This window comes from Neodiprion lecontei, chromosome 4, assembly GCF_021901455.1.
Source record: "Neodiprion lecontei isolate iyNeoLeco1 chromosome 4, iyNeoLeco1.1, whole genome shotgun sequence".
Lineage (NCBI taxonomy): Eukaryota > Metazoa > Arthropoda > Insecta > Hymenoptera > Diprionidae > Neodiprion > Neodiprion lecontei.
The window spans coordinates 22,123,860-22,150,997 of NC_060263.1; the positions used below are offsets into that span (position 1 = coordinate 22,123,860).

Genomic DNA, 27,138 nt, shown 5'->3' on the forward strand with positions numbered 1-27,138 from the left:
TTCGTACTTGGATAGCACATAATAGAATTAAAAAAAAAAAAAAAAACAAGTAAGGTTAGCACGGTTGTATTTACAACGCAGGAAGACATCGAAAGGTTCAATTACTACTTAACATACATATGAATAATATTAGTCGAATGAACGAAAATTTTCACACTGACCCATATCTGAAAAAATATATAACACACCTGTCAACATGGTTAATCTATTCATTGAAACTCTTCAACTGATTTACTCATTCATTTATTTATTGTATTATTTTTGCGTAGAATGCTACTCTTCAGGGAGACTTTCCGTTGGTATTTGAAGCAAAAAACAACTAGTCACCTGAATCACTATACAATAGACAAATTCTGTCAACCAGGTACTTAAATTCATTTATATTTTTGAAAATACATGAAAAAATACCATCCAACTGTAACCAAGTTTCCGATAGCCATACAATATTGAAATTTTCTCATTCAAAAGATCTACAAAATTCTCTTACAATAAAAAATCCTTATAATAAATAACACTCTGCACGCACATCATTTTGTACGAACAATGAACTTCACTTAGTTTTCGTCGTAAGCACAGATCATCAAAAATGACGACACTGTATGTATCGTGATTTTTCAATTTATAGCGTACGCCACTGCAGTTGAATCACATATTTTTTGTAATCTCAATTTTCCTAGTCTTGTCTAGTCGGTTGACAAGCTCCCAATCACTCATAATCCCTGTCATTTGCCAAAGTATAAACAGATTTTAATTATAAGAAAAAACTGACAATTGTCAAATACGATTCGCCGTATTTGACGGAAATCCGACATCCCCTTGACGCAATAATGAAATATAAAAGATAAACAAAAAAAAAAGAAAGAAAGAAACCATTATTCAACGACATTGGCATTCTCTGAAATCCAATAAATCGTAATAAAGCAAAACATACTCATAGTTAACCATCTTGACTATTTAAAAGCCAATCTAAAGTTGCCAAATAATGATTTTTTCTTCAATGTTTCATCACCTTAACGTTACTAACTCCAACCTTGTCAAATATCTGTACGAGACCTTTTGTTTACTGAACATTGTATATTTTCTTCTCACTCGAGGTTAGATAAGCTGGCAATTATGTTCGCGGCACTCCCAAAGAAGCTCGATGATGAATCCGGATAATCTATGTCAGCCTTTGACATTTTTTCCTCAATCGGAAAAACATCGTGTTCGCAAGAGCTCCACCGATGCAATAGCGGAGGGGAGTAGAACGGCTCTTCTTCTTCTGGAACACCGACAAAAACACCGTCTCCGAGCCGGACATTTCCGTTGTTAGACCGCAAGCCCAGGTGTATTCCCATCACAGGACTATCGCCGGTAAACGGTCTCAGCTCAGGGTCCTTGATTTGTCGGTAACTGTAAGAAGAACCACTGTTATAGTTCATCGAATAGTTCGCAACTAACGAGTTACAAAATAAGGAGACCAAAACTGGAAGTTCCTTTTCACGGTATATTGTCGGCTAAGTAGGTACCCAATGACTCGAATATCTTCATTTCATACAAAGAGTTGCACGTGATTTGCTGTCAAGTCCTAATAACATTGATATATCAATTTCTTTCTATAGAAAACACTGATTTTTGATCGACGAAACTTCTCCAAAACTGTTATCATATGCTAATGCCCTAAGCTGATTAATAGTCTACATCGATACGAACCCTTTAAGAGTCTTCAGTGGTTCCACTTTGGGACTTTTCATTCCTGTTTCCGGGTCGACGGTGGTGAATATGCATCGCGTGCATGGTTTCACGTTTCTAAAGACGACGTTCCCGATTTTCACCCAGTCCCAAGAATCTTCCTCTAAAACTCGTGCCCCTTTCACCACAAAGTTTGGCCTAAAATGCTGCGGTGTCACTGGGTCCTCAAGACGAGTGTTCAGGTCCGCAATCGAGGCCTCGTTCATCAAGGTGTAACTCGTCGCATCTGGATACGCCCCCTGTAACATAAAGGGTGGGTACTGTCCGATGATATAAGCTAACGTAAGTGTTGGCATCAAAAAAAGGAAACATAGATAGATCTAACAATTAATTCATTTAACGTTAACGTGCAATCCCTTCGAAATCGCACAAGTGTTAAACAGAATACAAATCACAAATAATTGTATATTCGATGAGATATAAATATCAGGCATTGTATCTTGATGGATAGACATATTTTCGAATAGAGAAATCAAAATGGAAAGATAAAATGATGAACGGAAGAAAGAAAATCAAATAGAGAGAAAAGAGGAAATTATATATCTTGGACATATTATATGGATTTCAGAGTAATAATAGACAGAGAAAAAGAATGAGAATTAATTCTAGTTTGCTTTTTTTACTTAAACGGATCTAGCTTGATGCTTTAATCCTTTCAGTCACGCAATTCGGTTACCTGAAAATGCAAAAAAAGTCAGACTATTTTATGGAATATAAGAAAAACGACAAAACGTAAGAAAAAAATATGCCACTATTGTGACTGAAAGAGTTAAATTAAATGCATTAGTTTTATTGGATCATCCCATACTCAAAACTGTCTGTAATCAGTTGCTTGAATTAAAAATTTACTGGTTGAATCGAGTCAACGAAACGGTTTGATTGATTCTATTTTCACAATCAATACCTCAATGTATCTAAATGGTCAAATCATTGAAAAATTTATTTACTATATGAAAAAAAAACAGTTCCATCATTTTCCAGGATGTCGCGTAGTTTGGATAACGTGTAAAAGAAGTGCACAGATTATCGACCGTTTGACGAGGAATAAATATTATCAAACGTGCTGGACATTTAAGTGCGCCGTTATGAATGCCTCTGCAGCATCCCGGATAGAAGTCGATTATCACCGCTTGTGTGTCTGTAATATCAACTTACCGTATCTTCGCTGACGACCAGTGGGAACGGCTTGTTTTTCGTTCGCACATCTCTAGTCGGTCGGTCTAACGGATAATAGACAAGTCTGAGACCGGTATCTTCCTGGAGAAGGAATCTGGACAGCCAGCGAGCCGCTTCCTCGCCACAATCTCGGGCTGGAACTGGCTGGCCCCATACAGCCGCTCGGAATCCTTTACCTCTAAGGCCAGCCAGGTCAACCGAAACCGCCATCATCCCAGGCGCCCTGAGAGTCAGCGTGGATCCTGAAATGCTCGGCGAAACCTGCGCGAGGGTTTCAATAATTATTACTCTGACCACTATCGTTGCTAAAAATATAATGGTAGATAGTGTTCTGTGTAATTAATGAAAGATCCAAGCCCAGTCTGGCAGACCAAGCATGGGAGCATGAACGTCGCTTTCATTGGAACAACAGGAGTGTTCTGTTCAAAGAACCAAACGCAGGCCTGGCTAATTGTAAGATTAAGGTAAGAGCCTGTATTGCCTAAGCAAACACCGCAGAGAGGCAGTCGCATGTAGAACTCGTGTAACTATGGCTTTTCTTAATTGTAGAAGAGGTGACGAATCTGGTGAACACGGTTAATAACAAAACTAACCACCAGATGGCGCCTCGTACGGATATCAATACAAGTCAACTATCCGGAACATCTCATTCGGTACGTGGCGGTCGCCCAATCGCCATCTCCTGAAAATCGGAGCGCCCGAAAAGTTGCGATGAAGACTAGAAGAAGCAATGGACCTAGTCCGGCTAATATCAAGACCCAACTCGCAAACATCACTGAGCAATAGTAGGTACATACAAACTCGGTCTTTTTCACGAAACATGAAATCGAGGCTAGTATCGCGTAATGTCAGATTTTTTTGCGATTGCGCATGAGCAGAGTGCAGAAAACACCACTTTTCACTCCTAGAATTCAAACTTGATTTTTATTGTACGCCGCGCCTGCCCAGTCGTCACTTAATCTCATCATCGCTGAAACATTTACTTTACGTGCCGAGCACAAGAAAGAAAAAACGCGTAAAACACGCTTGCGTTATTACTGCGCGCTATTGCGAAAAACTGATTTTTCCGAATCGATCATTTTCCCTGTCATAGATTAGTTTTTCGTGGGAGAGTATTTTTAAATAATGTGATAATTTGTTTGTTTCTTAAACACGTTGTGCAATGCATGCGTAGATATTTTTACAATGTCAACGGATCATGAAGATTTTCACAAATTATAATTATTGAGCAACAGGGTTCCAACTACCGTAGGATTAGATAATTATGCACAGTATAGCATAAAAGATGTTGGTAATTAAGTTGCGCATCGGTCAATCTTATCTCGGCCGGTATAGAACAATAGAAACAAAAGTGGGCTTGTACGTGTACTTTCTAAGTGACGACAGAGAAGCGTTTAATGTAGCTAGGTACTGATAAGAAGCAGCGGAACAGTCAAGTTTCTATCGTTGATGGAATAGCTGTTTCCGCCACGATGAAATCTGCTCATGTCAAGAGAAATATCCCGTGTTTTTCAAAACTTTTCAATATGGGGCACCTTGTGTTCGGCTTCTTGATTATGCTCAACGAAAGTTCGTTAAAGGTGTGTGAGTAATTACTTTTCGCATTGTTGCATACATAATTCATATGTATAATTCCACAAACTTTCACTTGGAATCAAACCTAGAATGATATACTTCCGTGTTCCACCATAAACGATTGTATGATTAATCGATCAATCAGGAATTCTATAATCGTTTTCCCGATAAATCAACTAGTCCTTATTCTCAGATAATCGTTCTTCCGATTAATTGATCAATCGATCAATCGCCTTTTCTAATTAATCGTTTTTTCTATTAGGTGATTAATCGGACCTCTCAATTAACACTTTTTCCACCTACTTTTCTTCAACCGTACCATGAATCGGCAAATTGATGATAGAATACAAAAAGTATGTAATACAAGTACAGTAGCGTACCATGACCAAATACTTTAGTGTTTCCGGAAATTTTCCAAATTCTTTTTAGTCAACCCACAAGCATAGTAATAATCCGTATCATTTCCCAAAGTTTAAAGAGATTTCATTACTCGTCAAAAGAAAGAATTGGAAAATACGTTTGCTGTATTTGACGAAAGTCCGACATCCCCTCAAGTGACATGGCGTGTGATCCCTTTTACACTTAAGCTAAAAGTCCTGTCCCTCAGGAAGATATTGAATTCGATAAAAACTAACGTGTTGACCTTTCTCTAGCAAAGAAAAAATGCTAGCCTAATCTGAAATTACCTACTATTTAGAAACATTTTTGAAAAACCTTGTTGATAAGATCTTTGTGTTTAATATCCCAGGGACATTTTTCCATTACTGTGATGTACCTGGACCATTCGCGGCAGTTGTCTTCCCGTGACAAAATGACCGTCCATGTCGATGACCATGAGAGTCCGATCCCTGAGCCAGCCGTCTCTGAGACCCAGAGGCGTACATTCCATGGTATTCAAGCGTACGGCACCTAAAGACTTTACAGGGAAGACGATGAGGTCGCTCAGTTCGCCGACCTTCCGCCATTTCTTCGGAGGCTGTTCCTTTTGGCGACGAGTCCAAAACCACCATGCCAAAGCGACGGCTGTCCCAGCGCCGACTATGACCGCCGTTGCGTAGGCCAACCTCGATCTCTCTTTAATGAGAAAATAATTAACGCTAAAGTATTAAATGAGATGCTGTTTAACGCTCTTGCAAATCTGAGATATGCCCCATTTATCCATTTCAAGAGCTCGTCGTTTCGCTTGTACACTGACAATTAAAAAAGATTATTATACGGGCCTTATTTGATCGAGAAAAAGATGCATATTTAGAAATTGAAATTAAAAGAAAACATTTTGGAGCATCATACTATTGCGTTAAAAATGCATTTTTTAGTTTCCGAAAATGGATACCTGTTTCTGAATTTCTATTTTACCAATGATGGGTACAAGTGGTTGAATTTTGAAAGATCTGATCAACAACAACAATCTGAAACTTTTCCTTTTTTGATAGCATCAATTCATGTTTCCCCGGTTTATTTATTGCATACGTTACGCTGGACGAGTTTATTCGATTAACAATTAATTTAAACCACGGTTCTTGATCGGCGACTTTGAATAACAGTACGTATAACTTCACGCTTAGATGTTGAAAAAAATGTTTCTCAGGTGTATGTGAAGCGGGTCTGGGATAGCATTAGAAATGAATAACTCTTGCCAGGAATGTGATGAGAAATGAGATGTATGTCATTCTCATTATCGGACGTCCTACTGCAACGTTATCCATGTTCCCGTATTATTTGTACCCTAAATTCTCAACAAGTAGAGCGTACGTCTACACTTTCATCTTCCACGCACGGTTAAACGGGATAACTGTATAATATCATTCTGCAACTACTTATTAAGTGAAATATTCATTACTCGTGAACTATCAGCAAACGTTAATTATTTCGGTTAAGAGAAAAGGACGGTAAATTGTAGACATTCTTTTGCTGGTGAAAATATGCATACGAGCAATTCTCACTCAAGTCGAAAGGGTTCGGTATGTTTAACCTTAAATCCGACTCGAGAGTTTTTTTTGATTTACGTTTCTCCTGAAACTATATCCGAAAGAGTTTTGCTTTTTTAAACTTTTAGTTTTGACTAATCAATTATCAAATCTTTCGAAGAATTACAAGTTGAATAATTTTTTCTCAAACATGACTCGTTCTAATAAAAAACTCTCCGAAGATTTTTAGTTTTTACCTTGGTCTAAAGATAAACTAAACTGAAAAAAAAATTGGCACTAATTTAATATGGAGTGATTTTTTATTGATTTGTCGTTGGTTTCTTAATTACAACTTCCTGAAATGAAACTGGCTATTGCATATTGAAATCCTAAATATACCAGACAATTTCATTTTCGACGGCTATAATTGTATTTACTTGGACTAAATTCGAATGAAATTCACGCAAAATTAAAACATGGTATTATAATTTTTCGACAATATTGTAACACTGTACCAGTAACGTTAGTAGTATAATATGCCAGTTGCAGTAGTGGTGCGAGAAATAATCATGTGTAGGTTATCGTAACACGTGGTATAAATATCATTTAAACGCTTAAAAGAAAGTTTTTTTTTCAAGTTTCTTTTTAATACGAACAATGATCAGATAGCACCCGTTTTAACTGAATTACTTGATCTGCATAATTCTTCTGCAGTGGAAATAGCAGTACGTTGAATAATAGTTTTTACAGTACATGAACTATATACATAGGAAATTACCCTCTTAATTTAAAACCGTCTGGGTATGATAACTTCGTTTACTCAGAGGAAACAAATAACCAATCTTAACTGTTTATTCGCATGCGGTTCGATTTAAAATAGTGCGAGTGTTCAACTGTACGTAGAATTCAATATTATGTTTAAGAACCACGATATGCTTCAGTAATCTTCTATCCGTGATCATAAAGTTCTTGGCATTCTTTGGTTCGTTTTCTTTTTCTCTTGATTTTATCGACGCTTCGCTGGTTCTTCCGGGTTTCGAACATCTGTTGTACTTTGCATAGAATGAACGTCATGATAACCGATGAACACGTGAAGAAAGGATGGAACGCTACGTTGCATGATTCGAGTAAATATGTACGATGTTACACTCGGCTGCATTTCCATTTCCGTCGCCATGGGCAAGGATACCTAGGACCTGAGCAAAATCAATACTTCGCGAATCGAGCAGTTCGTGAGCCTACTTGCTGGGAAAAAATCGTATGCAGCCTAATAAAATAATAACGAGACAGCATACACATCACAATCACAATTTCTGTACTTTTCAAGTACGTGATTTAATTGTTGCAGGTATGATGATGAGTCCAAGAGACGATCGTGAACACGTGTATTACGAAACACGTGTCTTAAAATTCTACAAATTTCCGACTCAACGAGCGTTTGTGTCTTTTGACTTGAATTATTGGAGCTTGATAATAATTCAAGTTAGCAGACATAATAAATGTTAAGTGTCGAGGCTATAATTTTATCTTATTAAAGATGTAGAAACACCGTGCATAATATAATTCACGAATGATACTTCATTATCTGTGCAGGAGTCACTCGTGTTTATTTTACTGAAGATAAGCTCGGGTATTTTCTTCAAACAATCATCCATAATACGATCACAAACTATCGTATTGATAACGTCAATGTGTTTCATGTAAAAAATAATGTAAACCATTTTTATCTGCAGTTTGCAGCGTAGAAATAAAACCTCTCGACGACATGTGAGCCTGGTACAAGTGTTGTGATCTGGGATTCGACATTTTTTTCATTGATCTGTCACGTCTGCAAGGAACGAAAATTCAAATGGACGTATTCTGACTTACCCATTCAAACGAGGATGTCAGTCTTCACCGGAGACGTCAAAATCCAAACATCCACACCCCGAGGTGTGAAGCCGGGTTAAGGAGGAGCACGGCACTGCACTATCGGCGGTGGACGAAACAACGGGCTTGCATGAATGTGACTAACGAGTTACAAGCGGCGCATGTGACTTTGCGAACTGGCTAGCGTAATTTTACGCGGCGCCGAGGGACTCCTCAAGTTTCGGTCGGCTTAATAGCACGCGCCTACAGTTACTGGCGGTGGGAAAAATGTAGATCTACACGAGTTTACGCCGCGGGCCGGCCTGAAAGACTCGCGGCACCGTTATCTCGATATATGCGCTATCTGACGCACTGCGCTTATTTACGGCGCTCCCTGTTCTTACCAAGAGCAAAACATCGCTGCGTGCTACATAACTTAACCGCAGACATAGACACGCGTTGCGAAGTATCTTCCAGAGGTGAAAATTTCGTGAAATCCAGACACGTGAGGGATATACCATTTTAAAAGAAATAGATCGGTGTTAATTTGAAAAAAAAAAAAATATATACAACCGAGTACCGTAATTTTTTTGATTGAGGCAAAAACCTGATGAAATGGATTAATGCAAGTTATATATTATCTGCGCGCATTAAATTATTTTATGGACGCTGGGTATAATGTATCGCATGAATGATTTTAAACTTCGTTGTGATGACTTTTGCTCTAGTTTTGCATGTAGAACTCTGCCTGGTCGTCGGTACAGGTCAAATTAAAAAACGTCTAGAACGCGCAGTATTCAGGATGGCATATATCGTGTTTCTTATCGAAGCGATCCACCAATAAAAACACATGATTCGTGACATTTTGTCAAGACGCAGCGATGCAAATATTTGCGTTTAGGCAGAAGTACAAATATTAATCCTTACTCTAATAGAAAGCCAAAACGACAAAACCCGCGACGTATGACTCAAAAGATATTTCTATCAATTTCTTAGCAGCTCACAAACTTGTCGAAATATTTAAAAATTATTGCTGACGTGAATAAATTATCGATCCAAGGTCTGCAAGGATTACAAGAACTAAAATCACTAGTTGAAATAAGGTAATGTTTCAAATTTCTAATTTTCCATCCTCCCATGATGCTTTGAACCGAAGTAACTTACCTATCTAATGGCTGAAAATGATGCTATATTCTAAGGATACAGTCAATCCAAGTTTATAACTTTCTACACCTACGTCGCTGCAAACATTGTACTGGAAATCGAGTTCAGCCCTCGACTTAACGTCCTCAAAACAACAAATGTATGCACGTTACTGCAGTTCATACATTCCTTAAAAACATTCCAGTATTTCTACAATATGAATGCAGTATTACGCAAAAAAAATTCTGTCAGAGCTGTATTAGAAATATTTTACACAATATTTAGAAATATTTCAGTTACATTTAAAATTGAATCATTAGTCAAAAACTTCTCTAATATTCCTGAAACATTTGATGTAGTTTGGGACAAAATTCAGTTGGGAAACTTGGAACTATTAGATCGACATTTCACTCTCTGATATATATTACTGTAAAAGTATCGAACTTCACAACTTATAAATATTGCACAGAGGATTTGAAGTGTATTTACGAGGGTCTGATTTCAGGAGTTTCTGTAAAATGATTGTGCTACAGTGTCAGAAAAAGCGTTCTGATTCCTTATAGAACTGATTAAATATTGTACAAAATTTTAATCCATTTATTTTTCGCCCTGAGCAGCCTTTCGCTAGGTCTGAAAGAATATTTATGTTTGCCTATAAAAAACATAGATATATACATATAGCAAACTACACGATTAGTCATCGTCGGTGATAACACCGAACCTTCCAATATATAACGTATTTCCAAATGTGCGTACCGTGGGACATTTAACACAGGGTGATTCCGCCTGTATGACAGAGCAACAGCTCGAGACTGAAGTTTAAGAATAAAGAGTACATCGAATTGCCTGTATGCAGGCGGATACGTCGCGTAATGCATGTACCCTTAATTGCCTATATGCGGGCGAAATCACCGTAACTGGTGAATGACGCGTCGATAGCGCGCACTCTTGTGGCCAGAAAACAAAGCGGGTGACGTGAGTTTTCCTCCTTGAATGCCTGCTGACAGTGCTTGGCATGCTTGGTGCTTTGTTCGTTTTGTAGGTGGATGAGTGTGTTTTGACTCATTTGAACTTTGACGTAAATTTTCGTCGTTATCGAGTGATTAACCATCACCGTAAACCGATGCAATCTATAACTCGCGGTCAGCAACAAGTGCGCACATTGTCTTTGGTGTGGTCATTTACGGAGTAGAGAGCTGCCAGGCGAGGAAATATCCTCGAGAATTTCCGCATTCACAAATTAAGGTAGGTCATTGCCACTGTCTCTGGTTAGACGTGCCAGCGACTTGTCACTAACTTTCACAGCAGGCAGAGTTGATATTGAACCTCTCTGAGAATTCCTCACTAACGATGCGAGTGAGTCAGAATTGCTGTGCGATTTTCGTGGCGACAATGAAGTTGACTATATTGTTTTCCCAGGCTGACCGATAGATCGGCGAGCCATGATTCAAGGAAATGAAAAGTACATCGGATTAATGCAGGTTAAGAATACCGATGTCTTATCCAATTGACGACAAGTTTTCTTATCAATTTACAGAGAAAGAATGCCTATTCTATACAGTGTCGTGGCACGTGGGCCAACCGTGCTCGCCAAGCATGCGGCGCGCACTGGAAACTTTGCCGAAGTGACCGAACGGATTTTGGCTAAAATACCACCGCACAATGACAAGCTAACTTATACCCAAGGGCCGTACCTCTTCCACTACATGTGCGATAACAGGATTGTATACATGTGCATCACGGATGACGTGCGTAATGAGTATTTCCAAGAACTTTGACATAGCGCCCAGTACCCACTACTTGTGACAAAAATAACTTTTACTAACACGAAATACGAGTCAATCGGGAAAGGGGTTTTATCCAAAGCTGCGCAATTGTTTAAAAATTTAGAAACAAAGAAACAAAGCTGGTATCACCTCTGTAATGTAATTCCTTGAGATCTGGGAATGTCAATTCTAGCTTTCTCTGCGTTTCTTTCAATTCTGTTTTTAATAACCGATTGTTACAAGTATAAATGAACCAGAATATATAAAACGTACCTAGAATATCATATATTTTGTTTCCACTTTTGTTTACATCAACAGATGACGTTTGCATATAGGTCATTCTCACTTAAGAGGTAAATTGCTTATTGATAAAACGCGGCACGGTAAAATTTTTGAAAATTTAATTAAATTTTATAATGTTTCGATCAAAACAATCATTCTAAACGTGTCTGCAAGGCAGTCAGTCAATTTATTAATTTTATCTTGTTTTATAAGAAACCAGGGGAGAGACTTGATATACAGAGTAGGATACTTTGTGAACAGGGAAAGGATTTTAATGTTATTTTATGAAAGAAAACAACTTTTCTTTTGAGTATTAACTTTATTCTGTATAAAAAATTCAGTATAAAAAATTATAGTTTGAAGTTTTCATATCCCCCCTGGATATCGTGTCTTTCCCCTGGCCCTTAACAAGACAGGGGAGATATAAACAGGGGAGATATAAACAAGGGAGATACTTTTTAGTAACAAAAACAGAAATAATGACAAATGTATTTATTGTACGCGATTAACCAAGAAAACTTAGAATCTATACACTACAAGAAGTGAATATACAAATGAATTAAAATTTTTAGACGAATATTTTTAAAATAAAACTTACCAGTGCAGAGACTCCATTCACTCGTTCTCAACTGTATCCACAGAGTGTCAGTAATGAAATAAATGACAAAATGACTGCGCACCTAGTTCGAGTGGCGCTGATTACAAACTATAAACTCAACGACGTTCGTTCAAGGTCTTCAATTGCCGCAAGTCGGTAAACAAATGCCGATTTTACAGAAAAATAAGAATGACTGAGAATGACCCATATGTATCAGCTCATGGCCACGTTATATGTTCTCAGGCTATATGTAATCACAAAATAATTTACTTGAAGTTTTGCTCTGTGCACACCGGTTTTCTCTAAAATTAGTTCAACTACATAGATACGTAACTGAACTTAGAAGAAAAGTTTGCCAAAAAACTTTTATAGTGTAAGTTGCATGAATATTTGGTCAAATGAGAACGTTTCGTACTTTGATATGGACAAAGTTAAATATGCGAGGATGCACCTAAAATTAGTTGCTTCATCTCTTCTGGAATCTTAAAAAATGACACAGAAAAAGAAGAGTAAATTACAAGGTGGGTGGGGGCAAAAATGTAGAGCAATCAGCAAATCAAAAGTCTTCAATATCAAATTTTCAGAGTCAAAAATCTGTTTCGCTTGGACTGATAATATTCGATACATTTCTCAAAATGGTTTTTAATACTCTTGAAGAAAACTGTTTTTTAATCATTTTCCTTGGACAAACTATTACAAATTTCACAATTGTCGTCATAATAAAAGCAGTGAAACTTGATATTGCTCGTAATTTCATGGGTAATTATTTTATAAGCATCAGTTATCTACAATCAACAGATGGTATTGTCTGGATAATACGACATTTACCAATCTTAGTACAAATGCAAATGTTTCTGTTGATTAACTGATTGGTGACTTTGAATTTCAGGAATTTCAACGGTCGCGTGCCTTCTTATACTTGAATGAAATTAAGAGACGATTTGAAGCAGCTTATGGACATGGAGCTCAAACTGCTCTAGCCTATGCAATGAACTCTGAGTTTTCGAGGGTGCTGGCCAATGAAATGGTAAGTTATAAGTTTTCGAGTCCCGTGGAGAAAATTTTTGAGATCACAGCAGCGATTCAGCTTCTCTGAAAGATTGTGGTTTTTATGCACATACCAATAACTATGACAAAATTTCGGTGCAAAAATTGAAAGAACTTTGTTTCTTACTGTCAATTGAAAAAGGTGTAGAAAAAAACAGAAAACACTAAGTTTGACATCAATAAATCTTAGTTCTCAACTTGTTATAAATTTTTTAGTGAATATGCTACTTTTTTAAAATCTACTTTCATTACCTGCGACAACGCTCATTAAAACAGTTCATTTTCTTAACATTAAACAGAAACACTACAGCGAGTCCACAGATATCGATACACTATCCAAAGTGCATGGGGAACTTGATGAACTTAAAGACATTATGGTGAAGAATATCGATAACGTTGCGGCACGAGGGGAAAGACTAGAATTGCTCATAAACAAAACTGAGAATTTGACTGCTAGTGTAAGTTTCAATCCCTACTCTTATAAGTTATCTATAGGGCAATTCTTCTGGAAGGTATGATTAAAAAGCCGAGTTTCAACCGAATTTCATAACATGCAATATCTTGTTGCAGAAATGTCATTCTTGAGAAGTAATTGCCATTGAAAACTGAACTATCGACTTTGTTTAGTTTGATAGATTTATATATGCATATCATCTTCATCATTCCCACGAAAATCTTTAAAAAATCATACAAGAATTGGCAGCGCCACCAAGTAAACCATTACAGAAAATTTTTATTTTTTCAGTATTCTACAAATTGTTCCTCTCCATAGATAGTTTTTATTAAAAAAGTAAAATTTGCACTAATGACTAATTGACTAATCTTGCAGTCTGTGACGTTCAGGAAAACAAGCAGAAATCTGGCTCGTTCCCTTTTTTGGAAGAACATAAAGCTTTATGTGATAGTGGCTCTTGTTTTGATCGTACGTATAAATCTCAACAATTAGGCGTCTAATGTGTCACAAGGAATTCTACCAATCATACACATAAAAAGTATATTCTGCTCTTATTCAAACAGTTCATCATGCTTTACCCAAAACTTTACCTATGAGAAACCCTTGAGCTATGGATCGTTGGAGCCTTTGACTTAGGTCATATCCAAGGATCGTGAAGTTTTGCTTTGTTCATGAACCCACGTTACAAATTTTATATCTTGCAAAGTTACAAATGTTGATAAATAAAGTAAGAGAATTAAGAAATTCAGATTTACACTTAAAAGAACCAAAATTTTGCCTATCCATCGTTTGTTTCCTTCGTAAAATCAAACGTAAAATGTTTATCGAAAAGTAGAACAAAACTTTATCATCGGATACAAACTAAAATTTAACGCCGTAATTTTTCCCAAGTCGGAGGTATATTACTCTGCTTAAATAATTATGATAAATTTTAATAGATACAGTAAAATCAATTTTTTGATGCCGGGTCGTTATTTTTATGATTGATGAAATTCCCTGCATTTTATTTGAATTGAATGATTATAGCAGTATGTATTTATTATTTTTTTTATTCCAGGTTGTAATATACTTTGTTGTGGCAATGGCTTGTGGAGGTCTTGCATGGCAGAAGTGTGTCGGTAATTGAAGATATTTTAGACAATTCTAAATTTGGATTGTATGAAATCAGTGCCGGTATCCTTGACCAATGAATGAACATGTTAAGCGTTTTCGCAGACATTGGCCAAATTATTTAAGGTACTCAAACAATGAATCTGTTGCACTGTTTTTTGATGGAAATGTTTTCAAATCATGGCACACGGTAAGGTAGAAGGAAGGAGGAAGGATGGGAGGAGAGCGATATTTGGTATTGAACTAATTTATAAATTCAATCAATAAAAATACCTTTATATATTGTTTATCATCTTTATTTTTTTTATTTTTATTTGTTTTTTCTTCTATATCGTTATTGCATACTGTTAAGACGGATGCTGAATAATATCGTCGTAAAAGTTCAAAAGCATTACGTTTCGATCATTGGCCACAAGATTCTAGACTTATTGTGATATAACAACCATTTATTTTGTTTCTAAATAGTAAGAAATTTGAGTAACCGTGAATTTATCTCTTTCAACAATTGTTAATAGATAGTAAAGTGGAATAAAAAGTTGAACGGAAGAAATGAACTGGATACTTGTTCCCTTTTACAAAGTGGGGCAATAAAGGCATATTATCATGTAATGTACATACCTGTAGGTAATAACTGATTTTGTTAACTTCGAATTATTTTACTACTGTGATTATCATATCATAAGCATATATGCTCAAACATAAGTAACTACAGCCTGTATAAACATTATTTTAAGCTATATTTCACGTAGTACAGGGTGGTCGGTTTCAAATACCCCGTGCGAATATCTCGGAAAGGAAAAGAGATACAAAAAAAAGTTTCATACAAGACTTGTAGCGTTTCAAGAGATAAAGACGATGCTGATATAGGCCGGGATTTGAGGATTGTATCATTTTTTAGGTTTTGAAAATAACGTCTGATTTTGGTTAAGCAATAGGTATTTTGGATATAAGCAGCTGATACCAAGATCAAACACGAATTTAAGGACGCGAAATTTTTTTTGCCGTATTTTCTCCCTTTTTTCACCTCATCTTCCGTGCGTATTCATTGACCCTCAACCCTCACTGCAAAAACTGACCACCATGTGTACCCACCTAAATTATATTTGACTACTCCGCTGCATTATACTCTCAAATGAATCGTAATAAAAATATTATTCGTCATTACACAGAACTTGTCGTCGCTCTTTCGAACGTATAACTTTGGTTAACGAATCCCAAAATTGATCCCACATATACCGTCGTAATGATCAAAAGTTATTGAAATTTTCTGTGGAATTGTTGGGGACAAAAAATAGAAATGAAAAACAATAATTTGAAATGAATCAGTATTTCTCATATAAATAAATAAATACGTGCATACCTAAAACATCATCGCGGAGGAACTTACTATAAGTACGCTATAAAAAATTATCGCAATTTTTTGTTATAAACTCACACACAATGACATTATCTATCACTTCTGTTGAAACTAAGCCTATTGCCATGTTCCAGAAAACTGACATAAACGGTGAAAAAGGTAGCAGCCGTAATAGGCGATGAAAATTTCTCAATTACTTGCGAAGATTCAGTTAAAGAACGAAAAGAAATCGTGAGTAATAGTCCGGTCTTAGGTCATATTCTAATTTTGCTTCAGTCTGTTGGCTTCGAGATATTGGATTTTTCTGCCTGACATTGTTCCATATTGGTAAAGTTATAAACTTAGATCGAGTTATGTTGGAGATTAAATTTTGTCCAATACATGTTTCAATAAATAAATTTTAATTCTCTGTTATTATTGATACGACGGTGATTATTCTTATACGGTTACGGAACACGGCCCGATTGAATCCGTAAAAATCAATCGATTGTTTTTCGTTTTTTTTTTTTATTTTAAAGTGAGCATGTGAAATCAAAATTTCGTAAATTTCAGTATGTCGTCTTAATAGCGGAAAAGTTTCTTGATAATTTATAATTTCATTCAAAAAATTTATCAATTTCAGGTAAAAATACTCATTAATCTCTCACTTATTATATCAAGTAGGAACTCAGTAAATAAGACAATGATGATAATTGATACTTTAATCGCATAAATTGATATTGTATTGTATTGTATCAGAAATGGCTGGAGTACCACCTCACGGTGACATTCACCATCAACTTTCGGTATGCAACAATAACATAACAAGCAATTGGGATTGCAGAATTTTATATACCGTGATTACTTGAATTTGGCTCGTATTTTGCTTTTGTTGCATCGAATTGCTCTGTTCTATGAAATAGCTAAACCTACTATAAATCCAACTATCGATACATTGTTTATCACCCTATCATTTACACCATTTCTTGAAAAATGTTCGAGCGAAAATAGCATTCTCAGTTTCACTATAAACCTGAATGCATTGTTGCAGGACAATATTGTTGTCAAGATCTTTTGTCCTGAATACTCAAGCACTGTGTTGTAAAATTATTCGTAGGTAAAAATGAGCTTACAATAAGCCTTCCGGTAGTATCGGTATCGCGCAGGTTTGAAAATCGATGCACGCATTTACGACTTGTTGAGCTTTAAGGAAGCTCCAAGCTCTGGAAGCGATACCACGGTATGTTAATTCCTCAATGTTATGTTTCTGTTAACAACTGTGTACCATGAACGTAAATATACCCACAGGACAGCACACGAGATCAATTTGATCCTTCTCATGGTGTATCACGATTTAAAAGGAAAAGTTTCGAAATGATTTCCGAGCTTCGAATCTTCATTGACGTTTGTGCATTGGAATAATCAACTTCAGACTGTCGAGGTGAAACAATACATTAAGGAATAGAGTAGAGGTGAATAGAGGTGAAACAATACATTTCATCCAATAACGAACGTCAAAAATTTCCTAAAAGACGTCACACGTTACACTTGTCGAGTGTAGCGTATCGTATATTTTATTCGTTTACTGTGCGGGTGATGTACAAATATATTAAATATATAAAATTTATAGTAAATTTCATACAGATACGTAGATGCTTGTCGCGGTACGAGAATGTGATCATTGGCCTTATCTCTGGTGCAGCGGCGTCAATTTATCGACCTGAAACTAGAATCGCAAATCCGCGCTGCTTTTGCCCTGCCATGCCGGGCTGTCAGGTACCTAATCTATCCTCACAATTTACCGTTTGCGCGAGCTGTTCCGCACCATTAAACGCATTTTCTTTTGCCCTTTTCTTTTTCCGCCGAACGCGGCAACGGAGCAGCCACCCTTGCTGCTTGCAGACTTCAACATCTCCGAGGCGCATGCCTGAATGCAGCCAGCTCGAGTCAGGATCGGCTCTAGAAAACCCCGAGCCACAAGATTCGATCCGAAAACGAAGCTTGCGGACGGGCTGACCAGTCACTCTATCACCTCAAAATGAATCTGGACTGCAGGATTTTCTCAAACGAAATGTAAAGAGTAAACAACAATACGAATGAAAAATTTTAAGTAACGTATAAAGCGTGCACGAGCTCGTGGTGGTAATAAATGTTCGATAAATTTTGCAAGGAGATATTAAGAACGGAATATCTTGTTAATAACGGCCCGTGATTAACGGGTTGAAACTGACTTCCGTGAATGACGAGGCATTGTTAACGGTGATTGGTCACAACCCTTTATCGGTCGTTTGTAAGATTCCGAGTCTGTCGGTCTCGAAAGCCAGACGATACCTGTACGGATTATGGCGACTGAATATATTGTATTTTCACCCTCATCTCGCGGATCTCGGTAGAAGTCGGGAAAGCCCGAACTTCCTTCCAAGTTGGAGCAATTGGACATCCCGTGAGACGATGTCGTCTTACACGGGCGCGGAATCGAGAAGCCCGCAGTTGCCATGGTTACGGAACTGTGGATAGCCGAATGCCTGCAGATCACATTTGCGGATTCTTTACTGATTTTTTCCCACCTCGTTCGGGCGTCTCTTCAGCTACCCGGATGAAACTGGTTCGCGAAACCTGCACCTAAACGCAACCCGATCATGACTACGTTTACAAAGTTACTAGGCGCAATTTATACCCCTTGAAGAATAAGAATTTTTTCTTCATTACTCTATTCCTTGCTCGTATACAAAAGAATTAATTGTGATGGATTGAAGTTAAAATAGTAGTGGAGAATTTTTCAAGACAAATCAAGTACGTAGCTGCGATTCGAGAAGGTTCATTGGTCATGAATCTGTATTATTTATAGTTCCGTCAAGGGATAATCGTAAATGAATTATTTACCTGATCACTGCATTCGTAAGCCATAAACGTCTGTTGAAAAGGTATAAGTAGAAATAGAAGAACCTGGAATTATGAATAAAAGCATGGATATCGGTGTTTCATTTCAAATTGCATCAATATGATAAAAAATTTAATAGTTTCGTTTGATTTCACTCTATAATGGGTCGTTTCGTTGAGAAGACTGTTTTCTACAGTCACCGCAGCAGGTTTTCTTTTTAGTAGTCGCTTCGATATCGCCATTATCGGAGAAATTTAATATTTAACGATGTAGAGATAATGAAAAAAAGTGTTCAAGTAAAATTTTAGAACCTAGTCTCCCAAATAAATTGAATCTACTACATTTAAAACGAAGCATCGATATCGAAGCTTTAATTCAAAATTCCAATTTTTCCTATGTTCATATTCTTATCAGACCTTCGCAGCTTACGAACACAACAATTGGGTAAAAACGTCGTGCGTTATTAACTTTAGGCCTTAACGTCAATTTATTCTTGCACGAGCATTAAATATTCGCAACAGTTGCTAGAAAATGTAGCAACAGCGTAATCGTAATGAAAAAGAATAGTAAGAGATACTAGACTTTCCGGTAACGGCTATAAAACTAATTTTCATTTTCTACCTAGAACTATATTTTTCCCTCGTGGTAAAAAATGAAAATAGTCAAGGACCGAGCGGTAAGAAAAACTAAAAACTTCTCTCAGTGAAACGATCGTAAATATTGGGCAAGAAATTTCCGGTACATCTGACGTCTGAACAAACTTGACAAATAACGAGGTATTAGGGCCCGAAGTAAGAAAATACGAGGCTGATAGGACACGGGGGACATTCGTTTCTACGTTACTACGTTACTACGTTACTACGTTACTGAGGGGGTTGATGCATCGGGGATGAAGGGCGGGTCGGGCGGAACGTCGAGGCGCTAGTGTCGCAACACCCGGGCCATTCCACCCTCGCTTCTCGCATGTCGATGCCGGCGACGCGCGCCCTTCGGGGTGCAAAAATAATCGGGATTCGAGGCTGGCTGCGCGCTACCCGTTAGATTATCTCGCCTCGCTCCGATCATCAACAAGTTTAACCCGAATAGTCGTAGATTTCGTTGCGTTGCCGGAGATTCGTCCGAACGAGGAATTACGAGGGCGGTAAAAGTACGATACCGGATATTTTCAACCTGCCGCATTTTACACGGTATAATTGGTAGACCTGGTACGATTTACGGGATTTACGGTGGACCGCCGACACGCAGCTTCATTGACTGAGAACGCACACGTGTAAATCTATAAACTACGTTGTAGCCGCGCGTTTTTACGCTCGTGTAAACGTCAGTGTGTTTACAGTCGTTTGCAAAGCACGTATCGCGGACGGATCTCATCCCTTCGATACCGGGACACGGTCGCTCGAGGACGAATAAAAATATGTAAACTGCGATATTTAACGCAAGAATTACTTGCAACTGCTGTGTCAAGGTTGTATAAAGCATAAACAAGTTAATCGTAATTGAAAGCACGAGTTATTAAGATGAAAATCAGGACGTATATTGTTGTAGATAAAATAATGGTTTCGAATCGGAAATCAGTTTAATAACGTTGCGGGTTGTTTCGAGCTTTCTTCAAATATCCAGAACTAACGTAGAGTCAGTGTGTTTACATATAAAGTGATAAACTTCTACCCGACGAACTGAACTTGTGTCAACCGTGGAGAAGATCGTAGAAGTAGATTTGATAAATAAACAAATGGAAAAATCGCGTGACTTAAAATTTGGTCCAATTTTTCAAAGAAAGCTTGAAAAAGCTCTCGCGGCGTTTTTAAAATTGTACGATCGTAATGATCACGCCCTTGGATTCTCCAATTTATTGGACTTGGTCGTGTTTAGCATTAGCCTAATTCCGCGATTGAGCTTTTGCGAAGGAAGGAACCTTCTGTCAGCTGAAACCAGCTTGTGGACATGGCTCTGAACAGTTTGATGCATTCGCGTTACAACCTGCATCGTGTGTCCCTGCCACCGAAAGCATAACGCAGCGCGACATCGATACGACAATGAACCGGCACAGAACTACGCCTAGACATGAACGTCGACCGAGGTGTGTAGAACTGCTTATTAAACGTACACTCCCGGGGTTCGTTCTGCTGTTGATGGTTTGAATTCTCCCTTCTGCTTAGAAAATAAAAGTACACCCTTTTTGCAGCAGAATTAACGTCGTTAGGTGTACATAACGTGCACATGATAAGCTTAAGCGGTTACTATGAAAATATATAGTCAGGATCAATGAGTGAGAATTTATTGCCTAGCTTCTGACTAGAAATATTCAATGAAGATATTCGTGTTATTAGATACTAGATTCTATCGTAGCTTTATCAGACTTCCGTGCTAAGGATTGTGGGTGAGTGAGAAACAAGCCTTAAGGAGGTGCCCTGGTCGATTTCGAGGTTCACGTACACATCTTCAAATATCGAAGTCCACGCATCTCAAACGCGAAAAAAATCTTAACAGCCCCAAACTGTACACAATTCTGAATAAGTACATTTCCACATATTTTCATTTGAGGCAGAAATAAAGAAATTGTATGAATTCTACGAACTTATCATTAAGATCAAAAAGTGGTACGTGGACTATGATATTTGGAAATATGCACGTCAAAGTAGAAATCGATCAGGATACCTTCTTAAAAACAGTATTTTTCGTGGTACGTTTTATCGCTTTAATACCATTTCAATCACTGAAAGTACCATTATGTATGATCAAAATCTTTCGCCGACAATACTCTCTTTTTTTTTGTAACATGGTTTCTTTATTTTTCATAAAAAAAATTTCTGTCGTTACATTCGTTTTATAATAATTTGTATGATACTTTGAATCGACGTCGTATAAGCTTTGTCAGTGTGCTTCAAGTTTTGCGAATTTAAATCTTTTTCGGTAGAAGCATGCGGAAATTTGAAATTTGTAACCAAGTTTTTGTTTTCTTTAGCACGGATTGAAAAGACCTTCGAAGTTAAGTATAAAAAAATTGGCGACGGATACCATAAAAAATTTTCTGCACTAAATGATCATTTTTGTCCGATCTTGACATCATAAAACACTTTCGAGACATAAGCATTCAAAGCTTCAAGCGTTCAAAGATCACGTAGATTTGACGCTATGTAAATCGCGGTTGCGCGACAAAGTCTGATATATCTCGAGAACCATCAAAGATATTGAGGTGGAGCAAAAACCATCGCTCAGAGAAATAATTCATTGTGATATCCAGGACAGAAATCGTTATATTTGATTCCGAAGTTAAACCGCAAATTTAAAATTTCTATAACTCCGATCGCACGAAAAGCAGTTATTTATTCTCTTCGACATTTTTTATAGGAAATTTGATTACCTATCTTTTTTATGCTGACAATCATTTTGATAATATGACCGGTTACCGAGATATCTGTGGAAAACTGAAATCGAGCAACTTTTTCTCAAGATGCCGGCACAACCGTCAAAGATTAGGATCAGGACTTTTAGTATGTTTACATGCAGGTCCTTAAATACCATGTTTGAAGTTACAACTCTTTACCAGATTTTTTCCTATTTTCTTCAATTTGACTGGACTAAAAGTCAACAGTTTGAGTAAGAATGTACTTTTTTTCTTTCTCGGATCCCCTAAATACTTGATCATTAAAATAAATAAATTGCATGGTAATATTTTCTTACATTTAAATTCCGTAGTTGAATTCCTCAGGTCGATTGATCTTACCACTCTGAATGGTAATTATCGTAATTAAGTCGCTGCACGGTGATTGCGTAAAACTAATTTAGTTGACAGAACGATGATGGCGTTAAAATTTTTTCCTCCGATCAACTGTTTCGAATTAATTAAGTTAGGAAACCAGTATTAAAGTATGGATGAGTGAATTCTAAAAACTGCATACGCATATGTGAATCGGGCTGCTGCTTCCGTGCGCGCGTATCTTAAAAACTCGTGTCTCTCTTCAGAAAATCCCTCTGATAAGAGGATCGAGTAGCAGTCGGAGACAAAGAGACGAAAGACAAAGGGAAGAAGATAAGGGAATCCGAGTGCAAGAGAGGAGAAGACGAAGATAAAGCCGCCGTGGCGTAGAAGAACGAAGAGGGTGAACGACGGGCAAAAGTACCTGCAGAATAATGGGTGAAAGCTCTCCTGATCTAAGCCTCCGCCTTCGCCGGGGTAGCTCGGATTCCCGCGACTGTTTCTACATGGATTTTGCTCAGGTATGTGCAATAAAGGCAGTGGCGGCAATTTCATCCTTTTGTACTCTCCATATTCATCAGGGTTCGAGGTATGGGAAAATCGTTTCCGAAAATGTGACATTGCTCGGGAAGAAATTTGAACATGCTCGGCAAGATTTTTTTAAGTAGATGTATAATATATTTCCGAGGATTCAAGGACCGGGTGTATAACTTTGTTTTGACTTTTTTCGTTGTAACTATAATTCTGACTCTTTACGTCATAGACAGAGACGAAGGAAATCTTGAAGTCTTGTGTCTCGATCGGCTGATAGAAGGCTTTGATTGCTACACGGATCCCTTATGCACGCAAAGTTGAGAATTTCAGACAATAGGTTATCAAAGCTGAATAGGTAGAGATAATTCCAGTTTGAAAAGGCATTCACACCCTCTCCTTGACAATCTTATTGTCTTCCTCAGGGGATTGACTCGGACATCGAGGAAGTCGCCCGCCCCGCAGATTCCTCAGATCGGCTTCCCGACAGCCAGATCGAAGAGAATGGTAACGATCTGCCACCAATCGAGGACATTACAACCATTCCTGAAGAAGTTTCGGAAGAGATATTAGCCGAGCAGAACGACGGAGATGATGAAACGCCGCACGAAGGAGATCCTGAAAAGCCGAGGGAGTGAGTTTTTCGTCACTTTATTCATTATTCGAATTTTCATTTCACTTTCCATTTAAATCAAGTGCTTAGGGTTGATTCGCGCAGCGCTTTCCTTAGAATTGAACTTAGAAAATTGTGCAACGAAACCTGAAACAAACTTTGCCAAACTCGAATGACGGAATATTTCTCCTCGATGTGTGCAGGAGCGAATAAATAATGTATTTACAACCTGCCGAACTAGCGAAACGAGTTTGGAAATATTTTACATATCTCACAAACGGTAAAATGCAAAGTCCCAATGCGCGTATTATAAAAACAAAAATACGATAAGGTTGGCGTATCGCGAATCTTGGAGATTTACACCAAAACGACACGAACGATGGTCGGCATAGTTAATCAAAAGACGATACTATTTATTGTTTTTATTACGAGTTAGTCGCGCATTGAGTATTCAGCAAATTATTATCTTCGTAAGCCACAAATCGATTATGGCTGTGATCAAGAATAAGAATTATGCGAATTGAGTAAAACTTCGTCTTGTAGCTGTAAACGAAATGCGTTCTTGATGAGCAGCCCGATTCTTGATTACATCTGCGCGGGGTTCTCGGCTTACCAGAGAAACCCAAGAGTCTCGCAGTGATTTCCCGATTTTGATTACAACTCAGTCTGTAATTGCGAACAGCCTGAGGCTTGAACTGATTTTCGTATCCATATTTGAATCGCGGATCATCTAACGAGACGTGAAAACTCGTCTTGATCAAATCTCGGCTTTCCATTTCTTCCGCACCGTTTCGCATGCGGACATCTGCCGATGCATCTATTTCTTGCGAAAATCCTGTCTCTCCTTCCTGCCTCGTCGATGAATTTTTGGAAAACATGGTAACACGGTATTGCTAGAATTCAGCACCTGGTCTCTATGAGCAACACATATTTCTCTGTTAGAAATCTTTTCCGCGAGATTCGATCAATTAGTCTACAAAATACTAAAGTTCTTCCAACGATCGTAAATCGATAAACTTTCACTGTGGAGAAAAATGGCAGAGAAATTCTGATAAACTTCACATTTCTCTGAAAATATTTACAATTCCTATTCGTTTCTGAATATCGCTTTGTTTTACCTTTCAACCTATGAATCAAAGTATTACTTTCGTTTGACCGTTGACTGCTAAGTATACTCATTTGATTTGTATGAATACAAATTTGTACAGGCAACAGATACTTTGGATAAAACCAAACGATTCTTTGGTACATTAACTAAAGTTCACAAGCAATCGATAAATACGCAGTTTAGAGCGCAGGTGTAGGAATGCTTGAGTTGATGAAATTTGAATACATACAACGTCGGAAGGTTGTACAAAAACTGTGCATGAAATTCGGAAGAGATTTCGGTAAAATAATACTTTAGATGAGTACAGGAATACAAATTTGGGAAAAACGGTAAAACTTTAATAAAAAGCAACAGAAAAATGAAAAATTAAAAATAATTCCGAGTATTTTAGAGAGCGAGAACCAGAGCATAAGGGGAAGGTATGTATAAGAAATTTGCGAAGAACAATATCGTAGCATAAAAAGGTAAATGTACCTGAACAAATTTAGATTTCTGTAGAAAATTAAGGATTTTACCGAAACTTTTTCTGCATAACAATACAAAAATGTTTGCACGTAAAAATCTATCGTGTGAACTTTTATAATGAGTAGGAGTTAAGTTCGTGCGATGAATTTCCCTGAAAAAAGCCTCCGACGGAATGGAACACCTCTGCTTCCTTCGATAAGATGCTTTATATACTTGCCTGCATCAACTTCTTGAGTTTGTTTATCGAACGCTGTAAATGGCGAGTAAACGATACTCTCGCAGATTCAGCATCGGTTTTGGAATCCTCAATTATTCCGTCTTTCTAGCTTCGTATCGAGACAGTCACGATGAGCAGCAACCCCCACTCTGCACCTTCCACCGCACCTGATTATTTCCGCCGGATATTGAATGCGAAACGGTAGTCTACCCTCCCGATATTACCGTTTCATTTTGTTGCCCTTTTTCCACCACCCCTAGTGAGATGCATGCCTCCCGAAGTCGATGATGTCGGAGGGCAAAGCGCGTGAAAAATGCCGAACATCGTGGAGAAGTAAAATGTCACTCTCGTAGAGTAAAAACCGAGATACTTTGACCGGAGTAAGATTTTACCTAAGAAAATTTGGAGTACTCTTTGTTCTCTGAAAAAGATTCCAAAATTTTCTGGACAGCGGTGAAATTTTGTTCGAGAAACTTTATTAGAGAGCACTTTGATTTTATAAATATTTTTGTCCAGATTTTCTGTCGTAAAATTTCACTCTTGCCGAAGTGGCTCGGTTTTTACTCCACAAAATTTAGAGAGTATACACTCGAGTTGTTGCGCGAAATCAGGCCAAACTGCAAAATGAAAAATTCTCCACTATATGTTCAGATAAAATATTTAAAATTTTGATATAATTAGTATAGAATGATCCCAGAAAACTATTTATCGTCACTTTTTTTTTTCATTGTTTATCCATTCTGGTAAAATGAAGATTGTCAAAATATGGGTTCAAATATGGATGGAATCGTAAGTAAATGTGGTACAATTAACAATTTACTGTGATTATACTTGTCAAACTATATATTCAACATTTTCAGGATATAGTAATAAATGAAAATAATTAAAAACTGTATAGCGACTACGACTATGGTGTACAGTTCAGAACGTCATATATTTTTTAGTTTTATGATGAACTTTGATACATTTTTGAAGAATTGAAAAATCAGCACCATTTCCGACTTCAATATTACTTTTCTGTGAAACAGTTTGGAATTCGAATTTTGAAATTCGTTAATCTCCTCTACTATGTGAATTGTTGAAAGTAACAAACAAATTACAAAATACAGCACTTCGTCATATTCAAGTCCAAATTCTTCGTTCACGTTCTACGAAGCAAGCATACACCTATACTACGCACGGCAATCTTTTCTACGGATCAAATTTTTTCATGTAACTCTCAAGGGAAATATCATGCGACCAAAGCGACGGTCAAACCTTCCTAACTTCCGAGTGCCTAATACAAGGTTGTTTCAAACAAATTTTGGCGACTTTAAGAGTTAACGAAACAAACAGGGAGAGTCATTCTCATTTTTTCATCAATCGTTATTATTTACCGATGGGAAAATATATGTTTCAAAATTGATCGTTGCAGGTAAAGAATTCAAACATTATATCGGATGTGGCGTTCTACTAATTGAGAAGTGTATTTTATTATGAACAAAAGTGACATCTGGTGGACAGGGATTAACTGACTGGGCAGTTTTATTCACCAATTGAAACCCTTGTTTCTCACTTTATTATTGATTTTAACCGAAGGCAGGTTCGTTTGAATAAGGAAACAGTTGCGCTGGGTAACATTTTTAGGTCATTAATCAAAAATTGAAACAC

The 27,138-nt window shown here is 37.4% G+C and overlaps 3 protein-coding genes and 1 long non-coding RNA gene across 10 annotated transcripts in view; 3 read left to right on the forward strand and 1 right to left on the reverse strand.

The window, feature by feature from the left end:
* Positions 1–143: 143 nt before the first annotated feature.
* The window catches only part of LOC107219037 (mitochondrial amidoxime reducing component 2), a 57,565-nt gene continuing 30,570 nt past the window's right edge, over positions 144–27,138 (reverse strand). The window contains exons 1-5 of one of the 2 annotated variants that reach the window (XM_046737791.1): positions 8,259–8,539; positions 5,258–5,556; positions 2,887–3,168; positions 1,693–1,970; positions 144–1,392 (exon numbers count right to left, since the gene is read on the reverse strand). In XM_046737791.1, coding sequence (XP_046593747.1) covers positions 1,086–1,392; positions 1,693–1,970; positions 2,887–3,168; positions 5,258–5,556; positions 8,259–8,262 — 1,170 coding nt within the window. In that variant the 5' untranslated portion in view covers positions 8,263–8,539 and the 3' untranslated portion in view covers positions 144–1,085. Of the gene's footprint in view, positions 1,393–1,692; positions 1,971–2,886; positions 3,169–5,257; positions 5,557–8,258; positions 8,540–27,138 lie in introns of those variants that run through there. The other variant, XM_046737792.1, reaches the window with a different exon arrangement.
* Positions 3,307–8,065, forward strand: LOC124294060. Of its 2 annotated transcripts, XR_006903952.1 has the most exons (4): positions 3,307–3,371; positions 3,457–3,692; positions 5,231–7,647; positions 7,738–8,065. It is a non-coding gene; the product is annotated as an uncharacterized LOC124294060 (long non-coding RNA). The 2 variants fall into 2 exon arrangements; XR_006903951.1 differs by having other exon boundaries at positions 3,354–3,692.
* Positions 10,352–15,808, forward strand: LOC107226562 (vesicle-associated membrane protein 7). 3 transcript variants are annotated; one of them, XM_046737793.1, is made up of 7 exons: positions 10,355–10,625; positions 10,800–10,842; positions 10,918–11,128; positions 12,916–13,053; positions 13,373–13,531; positions 13,903–13,995; positions 14,585–15,808. In XM_046737793.1, exons 2-7 carry the CDS (start codon positions 10,823–10,825, stop codon positions 14,651–14,653), a joined length of 690 nt encoding a protein of 229 aa, XP_046593749.1. In that variant the 5' UTR covers positions 10,355–10,625; positions 10,800–10,822; the 3' UTR covers positions 14,654–15,808. The 3 variants fall into 3 exon arrangements, with proteins under 3 accessions (XP_046593750.1, XP_046593749.1, XP_015522899.1); XM_046737794.1 differs by lacking the exon at positions 13,903–13,995 and having other exon boundaries at positions 10,352–10,625; XM_015667413.2 differs by lacking the exon at positions 10,800–10,842 and having other exon boundaries at positions 10,356–10,625.
* The window catches only part of LOC107226561 (proton channel OtopLc), a 28,043-nt gene continuing 17,662 nt past the window's right edge, over positions 16,758–27,138 (forward strand). Inside the window, exons 1-5 of one of the 3 annotated variants that reach the window (XM_046737785.1) lie at positions 16,758–17,749; positions 17,857–18,046; positions 20,727–20,934; positions 22,821–23,075; positions 23,511–23,719. In XM_046737785.1, the coding sequence (XP_046593741.1) occupies positions 22,989–23,075; positions 23,511–23,719 (296 nt within the window). In that variant the 5' untranslated portion in view covers positions 16,758–17,749; positions 17,857–18,046; positions 20,727–20,934; positions 22,821–22,988. Of the gene's footprint in view, positions 18,047–20,726; positions 20,935–22,820; positions 23,076–23,510; positions 23,720–27,138 lie in introns of all 3 variants that reach the window. The other 2 variants (XM_046737786.1, XM_046737787.1) reach the window with 2 other exon arrangements.